The sequence below is a fragment of the Capra hircus genome, chromosome 6 (genome assembly GCF_001704415.2).
Source record: "Capra hircus breed San Clemente chromosome 6, ASM170441v1, whole genome shotgun sequence".
Taxonomy (NCBI): Eukaryota; Metazoa; Chordata; class Mammalia; order Artiodactyla; family Bovidae; genus Capra; species Capra hircus.
Genome location: NC_030813.1, coordinates 59,516,031 through 59,529,472, shown reverse-complemented (window position 1 = coordinate 59,529,472; position 13,442 = coordinate 59,516,031). Strand labels below are relative to the sequence as shown.

Genomic DNA, 13,442 nt, shown 5'->3' with positions numbered 1-13,442 from the left:
ATAAATATTTATAGAGAAAATTTTTATCATGTAAATTCAACTAAGTTAAAAGCAAAAATATTCCTATATGCATAGGTATATTTGGCAACTGAGCAATATGGTTTCAGGAATTTAGAGAAGTCCCCATGTCAAAATTATCTTTTGTGCACCTGTTGACTGGGATCTAAATCACATTTATTGGAGGTTTACCATACTAAGCCTAAGAAATAAGAACTGGTTCTTTGTCAGGAGAACATGTCCAAATCACTTCTGTGTAGAATAATTGTATGATTGATTGTCAAAACAGGTATTTTTGAGATTGAAAGAAGGCACTATGAATAATTTTGTTCAGACAGCCACCATAAACCTTAACTATCCCAGGCCACTTAGAATCTGTGGGCATTCCACTTTAATAAAGCTTTTAAAAAAGTAAGTAACTCCTCTCATTGAGAATTCTGATTCTCCTGAATAAGAACCTCAGCTATTACATTTACATATATATATATTACCTTTAATTTCATATAATTTCAAATTAACAGAAAAGTTTCAAAAATAATAACACAACTTTTAAAATCCCATTTAGTGAAATTCCTAATTTTTGACCATTTACTTTATCATTTGTGCATACTTTACATATGTATTTTCTTCTGATCCATAGATAGTAATTTGCAGACACTGCATTCCTTTACATCTAATACATAGGTATTCCTTAATTACCTAAGGATATTCTTTTATATAACTAGAGTGCTTTCATGAGAGTCAGGAGGTTTAATATTGATAAAATACTGTATAATCCAATGTGTATTCAAATTTCCTCAGTTGTCCAAATAATGTCCTGTATGGATTTTTGTTCCCTTTCTAGGATTACATGTTGCATGTCTAATTATCATGTCTCTAGTCTTTTTAAATTTAGAACCATTTCTCAGTTTGTCTTTGTCTTTTATAACTTTGACAGTTTTCAGAACAATTTGCATAGGTCAGTTATTTCATAGAATGTTCTCTCAGTTCGGGTTCATTCAGTGTTTCCTCATTATTGGATTGAGATTCTGTGTTTTCAGCAGAAAGTCCACAGAATAACATACCCTATTAGAAGACGTCAGCCATCATTTTAAGGATTTGCAAGTAGTTCATAACGTTTACTGTAGATAGTAAATTCCAGGCCACGGGTCTTGATCTCTGTTTACATTTGGCAAAGAGTACTCAGAAATAAACTAATTTTGAGCACCTAAAATTACAGAGTGGGTTTGTAAGAGAAGAAAATCTGCTATCACGGAGAGAAAAGAATCTAGAGTAAAGAAACTCAATTTAAATTTGGCATGTTTTGAATCCACATCATTTCTAAGAAATTCATTTTTTAAGCCATCTGCACTACTGCATACCTCCTTAGCCTGGCCTTTCATGATCTGATCCTTTTCTATAGTACTTTCCAGCTTCCTTATGCTCCCCCACTCACGTTCTGTGCTCTAAGCCTATAAATTTTTTTCACGTCCCTGTGTGTGCCATGTACTTTAATGACATTTTTCTCTCTGTTTGTAGCAGAACTTTCTGGCTACCTCTGCTTAGAATGTCTTTGAATTCCTTCAGTTTACCTGGCAAGATCCTATTCATCCTTGAAAACTTCTCAAATATGTTCTCTCATAAGAAGCCTTATGTTTACTATTTTAAACCAAACTATCTTAATCCTAATAAGTAAATTTTCTGAAGCTTTAAATTTCAGGTAGATGTAGAAGAATGGTGTATCTACACCATGCAGTGAGAAAAGTAGTAAAGTTGAATAATTACCAGTATTGTTATATTATGTATATTTTTCATATTTATAACTTTATTTACAGAGCTCTCAATGAAATGTGGAAGTGTCAGAACATGCTTAGAAGTCATGTACGAGAACTGTTGGATTTGCACAAGCAGCCTACAGTAGGTTCATGATTTGTTTAAATTCACAGTATTAATTTAAAATGGTTAATTTTTCTGTATAATGAAGCAAGCAAAAGTATCTCAGCTGTTTTATTTTCCAAATGTCAGTTTCTGTGGTTATCCAAGATAAATTTGCATTTCACATGAATATTAAAAAAAATCTTATTTTTCACCATGAGCACAGAAATGGTGTTTTCTAGTATATCAAGTATTTTGACACTAAGAATTTATAGTTTATCAATTTTTAAATAATTAGAATTAAACTTCAGTATAAAATTATATTAGAAATCAAATTTTTTTCCTCTTTGACTTTTGGTCTGTCATTGTAGCATCAGTATCAAATCAGGTATCAATCCTTTGAATATTCCAAAGTCAAATTAACAAAGAAATGCTGCCCAGCATTTTCTGAAGGTTGAAAAAAGAAACATAAATAATCTCTTATAAATGCTTCTAAACATATTTGCTAGAGTAGGTGTACTTAGCACAGAGACCCCCTCAGTGGTCATGGATGCCTAATGCAAGTGTTGTCTTTTTTTTTGATAAATGACCATACAGTCTCTCGAATTGCTTATCTCTGCCTCTGTGGTGCAGAAACAGTCACAGATAGTTCGTAAACGAATGGGCACGATTGTGATCCGACAAAACTTTAACAAAAGCGGGAAGTCCATGGGATCATACAGATTCATTAATAAAATAGTACTCTTGTGATGGAGGAAAGGGCCGTAGGAAGGAAGGTGATACATTAATTAATGGGCCACAGAATAGCTAGTAGAACTATTCAGAAAGAAATTTTTTCTACTTTACACATTTTTAGTTGATTTTCTTTGGTGTATAGTTTCACAGTAATTTTGATATGATAATTGTTTTCATTATTTTCTGTTCTGTTTTCTGACAAGATAATTTCCCTATGAAAGTTATATAACTTTCAAAATTTTTAAAATATCTTCCTGCTGGCATGTCCTCTCCTTCTGTTTGCGCTAGTTTGATGGTTGTTACTCCATGGTTGTTTGTTATCTACATAGGCTGTAGATATGGTAAGCCATTTCCTACTGGGTATATTGTGATGGATTTTTTTAGCTTAAGAAAATGTACAATACTGACTGTAGGTTTTCTTAATGAAATTTTGTTAGCACGTATGACATCATTTGTTTCTGTTTTAAATTTCAGTCAGAAGCTAACTGTTCCGCTATGTTTGGAAAACTGATGACCATAGCAAGTGAGTATGTTTATTGACTCTGTAGGTATATAGCAGACATCAAATAATATACCCAGTGGAACTATCAGCTTAATACTTATTTAGTAGGAAAAAGTAGTCCTTAATAATTTTATTTCTAAGACCCATATAGTCTTATCTTTTGGTAGGACAGCAGTATTTTTTAAGACAGCTTGGTTTTTAGTTTAGTAGTTTTTCTTTTGCAGTATTGATTCTCTTTTAATCTTCTAGAGAATTTGCCTGATCCTGGGAAAGCACAAGATTTTGTGAAGAAATTTAACCAAGTTCTCGGTGATGATGAGAAACTGCGGTCTCAGTTGGAGTTGTTAATCAGTCCAACCTGTTCGTGCAAACAGGCAGATGTTTGTGTGGTTAGTAAATTATACTTCTGTATTTGTTCTTCTAGCTTTGCTTATAGAAACTTAGATTTCATTAAAATCTGCTTTACATAAATTATTTTATTTGTGTGAATGTAACAATATTGTGAGCTCTGAATCACCTAGGAGTATATCTGTGGTCAGATATACTTAGTTCTCTTTACCTGTCAAAATTCCAGGAAAAACACTAGAGAAGTAAGCCAGGGAGTTGGTCCTAAGAATTGAGCAAGATAAAATGCTTTGTATTTAGCAGACATTTATTAGATAAATAAGAATTTTCTAGTGTGTGTGTATATTCTCCCATGTATCAGCACAGGAAAAACCCTTGTCAGTATATCAGCAATAGTTAAGTTGCCATATACACATTTATAAACAAGGTAATTCCTGTTTAGGCTTTTGTCTCCATTCTATTTTTAGACTATTTTATAGAAAACAAATTGTTGACAAATACCCAAGGAAAAATTCATTCATTTATTTACTATTTTATGAGACAGTTTCTAATTTCATCTTTACCATTTACTACTGGTGTGACCTTTAGCAAATTGTTTAGTATTTTTGAGACTCATTTTTTTCATCTCTAAATGTTAGCAAATTCACAGGATTGTTAAGAGGATATAGATAGATATGGATATAGGTATCCTACCTAATATTAATAAATTTCTATTTCACATATATGACAGTATTACCCATAAATAACACAATACAGTATTACACATATATCACAAACACTGTGCCTGTACAGATGAATAAGAGAAAGAAAATCATTTCAGTTATTTATGTCTAACTTTACTCTAAAAAGATAATTATTTAAATATGTGATTAGGGATAAGGACTATAAACAGATGTATATACAAAGTCATTTGGGAGCATGGAATATGTTTTTTTTTTCCCTCAGTCTAGTAGGCATATAGGGTCTTTAAGTGGATCTTTAAAGAGTAGTAATTAGGAAGAGGTGGGAGGAAGCCAGTTTAGGGAAGAGAGCAATGGATTCTTCCATTGTACCTAGGGATGTGAATGTCACAAGTGCCCAAAATAACCTTGTCTTTGCACTTCTGAACGGGATGGTTTGCTGAGAACATTTAAAGGTTTCATTTACTTCTTTGGTATTTAGAATTCCAGTTCCAGAATACTGTGTTCTGCTGGGTATCCACTAATATAATTGGATCATAGAATGAAATGGCTTGAAAAATACCATAGAGAAAATTGGTTTAACCACTTCATTTTACAGATAAAGATTACATTTTAAAGAGGTGAAGTTTCTCATCCAGTGTTTCACAGCTAGTGACTGAGCTTCAGGTAGAGTCCAGATCTTAATAGACCCATGACAGTGTTCTTTCTATATATTTCATCGTTTGCAAGAACCCATACAAATTGAATACTGCTCAAGAAATACAAATCTGAAGAATGAATAATCAAGTGGTACTTTCTAGTCTGAGAAAAATAGGACTTGAGTTTGAAAAGTGAAAGTAACGTGATTCCTGCTATTTGTCAGAACAAATATATCTAAGAGCTTCCAAATCCAGAAAGTATATGCAAAACAGATGCAAGGAAAACATCTCAGGGTGATTTGATAGTAGGAAGCAGGAGAGTAGAGATGTGGAAAGTCTTTTTTTTTTTTAATGTGTAAAGGAAACTGTCAATTTGTTGCTGCCTACTTGCCACATACTAATTTGGCTTCTTGCTTATCCCCAGTATAAGCTTATACTTATCATTATGACAGATAGACTTTTAAAAAATAATTGTTGTGAGAGATTATGTAAATATTATATCCATAAAATGTAGTTTGAAGAACTACGTAAATATATCATTATTTATATACATTGGTATATTTTATATAGTGCTATCACTGTGCTTAAATGTGATTTACTCTTTTTCCTGTGCTTATATGTAATGCCATAATTCTTTTCTAATGCCTAGTTCTTCTATTTTTTAATACTGACTATATAGTTTGCCTAGCAATTTTCCAGTGGCATAGTTGTTGTTAAACAATCACTGACTTTATCTTATGTTAAAGCAAGTAAATTTTATACCAAGTGGGAGAAAATCCCCTCTTTAGGAAGACTTGCACAGAGTAAGTCTGATTTCAAAAGATAATACAAAATTAATTTTAAATGTGTATCTGTAGTATAGAGCAAAGTGTATAAGGACATAAGCACTGACTAAAATATTTATTTTCTCAAATGCTGAAATTTTGCTGAGTAAATTACTACTTGCAAAATAAATCAAGCACTTCGTAGTGACTAATAAATTTTCTTCTGAATTTCAGTCTTTGGGATTTTTACACTCTAATAGCAACCATGGATGCTATCTAATTTAATATGACTTTCATAATTAATTTGTGTCACTGAGGGACTTCCCAGGTGATCCAGTGGCTAAGACTCCTTGCTACCGATGCAGGGGGGCCCGGGTTCATTCCCTAGTTAGGGAACCAGATCCTAAGTGTTGCAACTAAGACCCAGCAAAGCCAAATTAACTAATTAATTTTTTTTGTTACTGAAAGTACAACAGAAATTTGTTTCCTTGATCCCCTTGGACACATTGCCTTAAATTTTTTTTTTTTCCATGAAAAAACTAATAAATAGAGTGACTATCATTTGTTACATTGCTTTATAGTTTGGAAAGCACTTTTAATGCGCTTTATCTTCTCAACTAACATTTTCACTTGTTCATCAGAGATAATCAATGAAAAGCCTTGTTATTAATGTAAATTTCTTTCTCTAGTACCCAACACGTTATAAATTTAACCTTGTCTTTGGATGATTCAGTCTCTTACAATCATTAAATCCTTATATTCTTTAGAAACTTTCAGCAATAATATCTTTTCTCTTACAGGAGCTCTTTGATATAATGTCACCATTTTTGAACTCAACTATGATCTTCCAGAACTGAAAAACTTTATACACTTAAAAGTCTTCTCCTCGTTAAAAAAAAAAAATTGTTGACCGAAAGAAAAGTTTTTTCAGACTATGAAGTATACCATTGAAATGTGCCCATGACAGTGTAAATTGTTTTAATTTTTTCAAAAGTAGAGACTAAAGGGACTTCCCTAGTGGTCCAGAGGTTAAGACTCTACACTCCCTATGCAGAGGCCCAGGTTTGATCCCTGGTCAGAGAACTAGATCCCACATGCTGCAACTATGACCTAATGCAGCCATTAAATAAATAAATGCATATCAGTTGTAAAAATATATAGCATTCAAGATTGTCTACTATGTAGTAATTTCATGGGAGAAATATGACAAAAGGCATAAATCATACCATATTACCCCCCTTTTTTCCCTCTACAATCTAGATTTTCTAGTGCTTGCCTAATGAGTATATCATTTTAGTCAGGGTATAAAGCAGAGAAAGTTTTTTTTTCTTTTTTACATCTGATGGTATTGAATCCTTAAATGCTTTTGAAGCCTAGGATCATTTTTATTTTGAAAAACATGAAAGGATGATACTTACAGTGAAACTCTTTTCCTTCCTATAGAGAGAAATAGCCCGGAAACTTGCCAATCCTAAGCAGCCAACAAATCCTTTTCTAGAGATGGTCAAATTTCTGTTGGAAAGAATTGCACCTGTGCACATTGATTCAGAAGCCATCAGGTAAACTAGGAATTATATTCATTCATAAATAAAATATAATATGAAACTACAGTGCTGTAAGTTTAAATTCTGGGTCCCCAACAAGACCTAAAAAGGTATACAGGGAACCTATATCAGGTATCATTCAAGTTGAAAGAAAGACAGGCTCCTTTTCTGATTGTTGGTTTGTTTCATAACTTTTTTTTTTTAGTTTTTTTTTAAAGAAATCTTGTGTTTATTTTTAGCTTGTATGTTCTCATTAAAGAAAACCTAGAACATAAGAAAATCTATAGCTATCATCAGCCTTTGACTTTTCTTAACCCTTCACTTGAGATATGTGAAAACAGAATATATGAAAGGAGCACAAGATTGCCATTAGACTAATCTGCTTTCAGAACACATCTGTGTTACCAGTTTGGGCTCTAATTTAGTTTTTATTTTTAACTTTAATATGGGTATAACATCTTGTGGATGAGTGCGAAAATTAGTAATAATATGTAAAAAATAAGCAGACTGGCATCACAAGCATTGACATCTATTGTCTTTGATTAATTGTTTGCATAATTTCATACATTTCACTAATTTTAATGATTTTCAATTGTAAACTTCTGAGAATACTTTTACCTTGTACTGATCATTTTTCCAGTTTATCAGTTATAAATCTTTCCATTTGGGGTTACTAACTAGCATTTATTGATTCTCTTTTCTTTGAATTAGGAGACTTGGTTCTAGCCATTACTAGTACCTGACTCACTGTTTGTGAAGGTGTGTGTGAAGTCACTCAGTCATGTCTGACTCTTTGCAACCTCATGGACTGTAGCCTACCAGGCTCCTCCCTCCATGAGATTCTCCAGGCAAGAGTACTGGAGTAGGTTGCCATTTCCTTCTCCAGGGGATCTTCCCAACCCAGGGATCGAACCCAGGTTTCCCACATTCCAGGCAGGTGCTTTAACCTCTGAGCCACCAGGGAAGCCCAACTCACTGTTGGTTGTATTAAAATGCCAATCGTATTAGTTTGCTAGGGCTGCCATGGCAAAATACCACAGACTGTGTGGCTTAAACAACAGAAATTTGTGTTCTCACATCCTGGAGAGTAGCAGTCCAAGATCAAGTTTGATTTCTCCTGGAGCCTCTACATGGCATGCAGATAACCTCCTCTTTGGTCTCCTCACGCGTCTGTGTCCTGACCTCCTCCTCTTCACATAACAAAACAGCCGTTTGGGATTATGGCCCACCCATCTGACCTCAGTTTACCTTAATTATCTCATTAAATAATTAAAATCTCATCTATTTCCAAGTAGTGACATTCTGAGGTGTCCTGGAGGTTAGGACTTCGACATATGAGTTTAGGGCTTTCAATTCAATCTGTAATGGTGATGTTTGTTTTTTAACTAAGATCTTATCCTTTAATCTTATTAGCAAATAAGAAAGCTAACATTCTGAGAAAAACATGGTGATTTTTTACAGCTGGGCTGATGCTGGGAGGGATTGGGGGCAGGAGGAGAAGGGGACGACAGAGGATGAGATGGCTGGATGGCATCACTGACTCAATGGACATGAGTTTGAGTGGACTCCGGGAGTTGGTGATGGACAGGGAGGCCTGGCGTGCTGCGATTCATGGGGTCGCAAAGAGTTGGACACGACTGAGTGACTGAACTGAAGGTATTTTGCTATTAATTTTTAATAGAGATACCCCATATGCAAGGGCTAAGGAGCAGCCCCAGCAAGATGGTAGGAGGGGTGAATTTGCATTTAGAATCAAACCCCATTCCTGCCAGAGACGCTCAGAGGGCTCAAACAAACCTTGTGTGTACCAGGACTCAGGGCACTCACAGAGACTGACACAGAACTGTGTTTGAGCGTTTCCTGTGGAGGTATAGGTCAGCTGTGGACTGCTACAGGTACAGAGGCTCTGGGTGGGGGTATGGCATAAACCCTCTTGGAGGACGTCGCCATTAACCCCACCACAGAGCCGCGAGAACTTACACAGGACTGGGAAATAGACTCTTGGAAGGCACAACAGAACCTTGTGCACCAGGACCCAGGAGAAAGGAGCAGTGACCCTAAAAGAGACTGACCCAGACTTGCCTGTGTGTCTAGGAGTCTCCAGCGGAGGCGTGGGTTGGTGGTGGCCTGCTGCAGGGTTGAGGGCATGGACTATAGCAGAACATGCATGGGATCTTTTAAAGAAGGTCACCATTATCTTCATTACCTCCACCATAGTTTGCTGCTAAGTCACTTCAGTCATGTCCGACTCTGTGTGACCCCATACATGGCAGACCACCAGGCTCCACCGTCCCTGGGGTTCTCCAGGCAAGAACACTGGAGTGGGTTGCCATTTCCCTCTCCAATGCGTGAAAGTGAAAAGTGAAAGTGAAGTCGTTCAGCCGTGTCCAACCCTCAGTGACCCCATGGACTGCAGCCCACCAGGCTCCTCCATCCATGGGATTTTCCAGGCAGGAGTACTGGAGTGGGGTGCCATTGCTAGCAGGGAGGGAACACAGCTCCACCCATCAACAGAAAATTGGATTAAAGATTTACTGAGCATGGCCCCGCCCATCAGAACAAGACCCAGTTTCCAGACTAAAAACCACAAACACTGAAAAACCAAAATCACAGTAACCTCCATCAGAGGGCAGACAGACTGAAAACCACAATCACAGAAAACTAACTAATCTAATCACATGGACCACAGCCTTGTCTAACTCAATGAAACTATGAGCCATGCCATGTAGGGCCACCCAAGACGGACAGGTCATGGTGGAAAGTTCTGACAAAATCTGGTCCACTGGAGAAGGGAATGGCAAACCACTTCAGTATTCTTGCCTTGAGAACCCCATGAACAGTATGAAAAGGCAAAAAGATAGGACACTGAAAGATGAAGTCCCCAGGTCGGTAGGTACCCAATGTGCTACTGGAGATCAGTGGAGAAATAACTCCAGGAAGAATGAAGAGACGGAGCCAAAGCAAAACCAACACCCAGTTGTGGATGAGACTGGTGATGGAAGCATGGTCCAGTGCTGTAAAAAACAATATTGCATAGGAACTTGAAATGTTAGGTCTATGAATCAAGGCAAATTGGAAGTGGTCAAACAGGAGATGGCAAGAGTAAATGTCGACATTTTAGGAAACGGTGAACTAAAATGGACTGGAATGGGTGAATTTAACGCAGATGACCATTGTATCTACTACTGTGGGCATAGTCAACAAAAGACTCCAAAATGCAGTCCTTGGATGCAATCTCAAAAACAACAGAATGATCTTCGTTTCCAAGGCAAACCATTCAATATCACGGGAATCCAAGTCTATGCCATGAACAGTAATGCTGAAGAAGCTGAAATTGGACGGTTCTATAGAAGACCTTCTAGAAGTAACACCCAAAAAAGATGTCCTTTTCACTATAGGGGACTGGAATGCAAAAGTAGGAAGTCAAGAAACACCTGGAGTAACAGGAACATTTGACCTTGGAGTACAGAATGAAGCAGGGCAAAGGCTAATAGAGTTTTGCCAAGAGAATGCACTGCTCATAGCAAACACCCTCTTCCAACAACACAAGAGAAGACTCTGCATGTGAACATCACCAGATGGTCAACACCGAAATCAGATGATTATATTCTTTGCTGCCAAAGAAGGAAAAGCTCTATATAGTCAACAAAAACAAGACTGGGAGCTGACTGTGGCTCAGATCATGAACTCCTTATTGCCAAATTCAGACTTAAATTGAAGAAAGTAGGGAAAACCACTAGACCATTCAGGTATGACCTAAATCAAATCCCTTATAATTATGCAGTGGAAATGAGAAATAAGGGACTAGATCTGATAGGCAGAGTGCCTGATAAACTATGGACGGAGGTTTGTGACGTTGTACAGGATAGAGGAATCAAGACCATCCCCAGGAAAGGAATGCAATAAAGCAAAATGGCTGTCTGAGGAAGCCTTACAAAATAGCTGTGAAAAGAAGTGAAGCAAAAAGCAAAGAAAAGGAAAGATATACCCATTTGAATGCAGAGTTCCAGAGAATAGCAAGGAGAGATAAGAAAGCCGACCTTGGTGATCAATGCAAAAAAATAGAGGAAAACAATAGAATGGGAAAGACACGAGATCTCTTCAAGAAAGTTAGAAATACCAAGGGAACATTTCATGCAAAGATGGGCTCAATAAAGGACAGAAATGGTATGGACCTAACAGAAGCAGAAGGTATTTATAAGAGGTGGCAAGAATACACAGAAGAACTATACGAAAAAGAACTTCACGATCCAGATAATCACGATGTTATGGTCACTCACCTAGAGCCAGACATCCGGAGTGCGAAGTCAAGTGGGCCTTAGGAAGCATCACTACTGACAAAGCTAGTGGAGGTGATGGAATTCCAGTTGAGTTATCTCAAATCATGAAAGTGCTGCACTCAATATGTCAGCAAATTTGGAAAACTCAGTAGTGGCCACAAGATTGGAAAAGGTCAGTTTTCATTCCAGTCCGAAAGAAAGGCAATACCAAAGAATGCTCAAACTACCGCACAATTGCACTCATCTAACACGCTAGTAAAGTAATGCTCAAAATTCTCCAAGCCATGCTTCAACAGTACATAGACCATGAGCTTCCAGATGTTCATGCTGATTTTACAAAAGGCAGAGGAACCCGAAATCAAACTGCCAACATCTGCTGGATCATTGATAAAGCAAGAGAATTCCAGAAAAAAACATCTAATTCTGCTTTATTGACTATGCCAAAGCCTTTGACTGTGTGGATCACCACAAATTGTGGAAAATTCTGAAAGAGATGGGAATACCAGACCACCTGACCTGCCTCTTCAGAAATCTGTATACAGCCTTTTCTTGTTTTTAATGGAGTGATTTTAAATATTTCAATACCGTTAAAGGGTACTAAGTGGCATTTTACTGGTAGTCCAGTGGCTAAGACTCCAGGCAGGGCCCCTGGTTTGATCTCTAGTTGGGGAACTAAATCCTACATGCTGAAACTACGAATTTGTATGCCACAGCTGAAAGTTCACATGCTGTAACTAAAGATCCCACATGCCACAGCTATTGATAAGACCCAGTATAGTGAAATAAATAAATTTTTTAAGATATTAAAAGAGGTTGAAGATAGGTTAAGGGGAATAGAAGTATGATGGAGTACCATCAGTAAAAAAAAAAAAATGGACCAGTAAGAAGAAAATCTTCCCCTATGGTGTTAAAAAATGATAGATACAAATTAAAGAAAGTTAGAAAATACGGTATGGAAAATTCCAGTTTTCCCTAAAAGCTCCATTATTCTCCTTTAGGTCAAAAGTTAGGTAGTCTACTCAGTGGAAGAATTTAAAAAGGAGACCTGAGTTAGAATGATAAAGATTTATAGCAGTTGTTATAGGATAGGAAAGAAAGGGACACATTGAAGATTTCCCAAGCGGTTTTGAACATGCATTTGGATTGGTGATGATCTCTCGCTTCATCATACTCCGTGAAGTCTTTGGAGTATGTATTATTTACCTTATTTACAAATCAGTAAAATTACTTTCATAAAAAGAAGAATTATAGTTCTGGCTTCAAGATTTGGATCATATAACTTTTTGACTTATAATGGTGATCTCACCCATGCTGTAATGAAAGCAAATTATACCCGCCTTGTTGTACACTGAAGTTCCAGGATAGACCCTAAGACTCAGTTCACAACAGGTAGTCAGTAAACGCATATTAAATAAATGCATGCACTGACAATTGTGTAGTCAGATACACATATAAATTTTATCAAATATTTGTAGTTTTGTTTATAAATTCATGTGTTTTATGGGATTTCCTTCTAATAGCTTAAATCAATATTTTTTTCAAAATGGAAATAATTTTTTTTGTAATACATAATGTCAACTGTGAAAAAGTTGGCTTAAAGCTCAACGTTCAGAAAACTAAGATCATGGCATTCAGTCCCATCACTTCATGGCAAATAGATGGGGAAAGAGTGGAAACAGTGTCAGACTTTATTTTTGGGGGCTCCAAAATCACTGCAGATGGTGACTGCAGCCATGAAATTAAAAGACACTTACTCCTTGGAAGGAAAGTTATGACCAACCTAGACAGTATATTAAAAAGCAGAGACGTTACTTTGTCAATAAAGTCCATCTAGTCAAGGCTATGGTTTTTCCAGTAGTCATGTATGGATGTGAGAGTTGGACTATAAAGAAAGCTGAGCGCTGAAGAATTGATGCTTTTAAAGTGTGGTGTTGGAGAAGACTCTTGAGAGTCCCTTGAACTGCAAGGAGATCCAACCAGTCCATCCTAAAGGAGACCAGTCCTGGGTGTTCATTGGAAGGAATGATGCTGAAGCTGAAACTCCAATACTTTGGCCACCTGATGCGAAGAGCTGACTCATTTGAAAAGACCCTGATGCAGGGA

At 36.5% G+C, this 13,442-nt stretch overlaps 1 protein-coding gene across 1 annotated transcript in view; it reads left to right on the top strand.

The window, feature by feature from the left end:
- The window catches only part of PDS5A (PDS5 cohesin associated factor A), a 128,456-nt gene that overhangs the window by 69,739 nt on the left and 45,275 nt on the right, over window positions 1–13,442 (top strand). Inside the window, exons 14-17 of the mRNA XM_018049381.1 lie at window positions 1,812–1,893; window positions 3,061–3,109; window positions 3,338–3,477; window positions 6,959–7,074. Coding sequence (XP_017904870.1) covers window positions 1,812–1,893; window positions 3,061–3,109; window positions 3,338–3,477; window positions 6,959–7,074 — 387 coding nt within the window. The remainder of the gene's footprint in view (window positions 1–1,811; window positions 1,894–3,060; window positions 3,110–3,337; window positions 3,478–6,958; window positions 7,075–13,442) is intronic.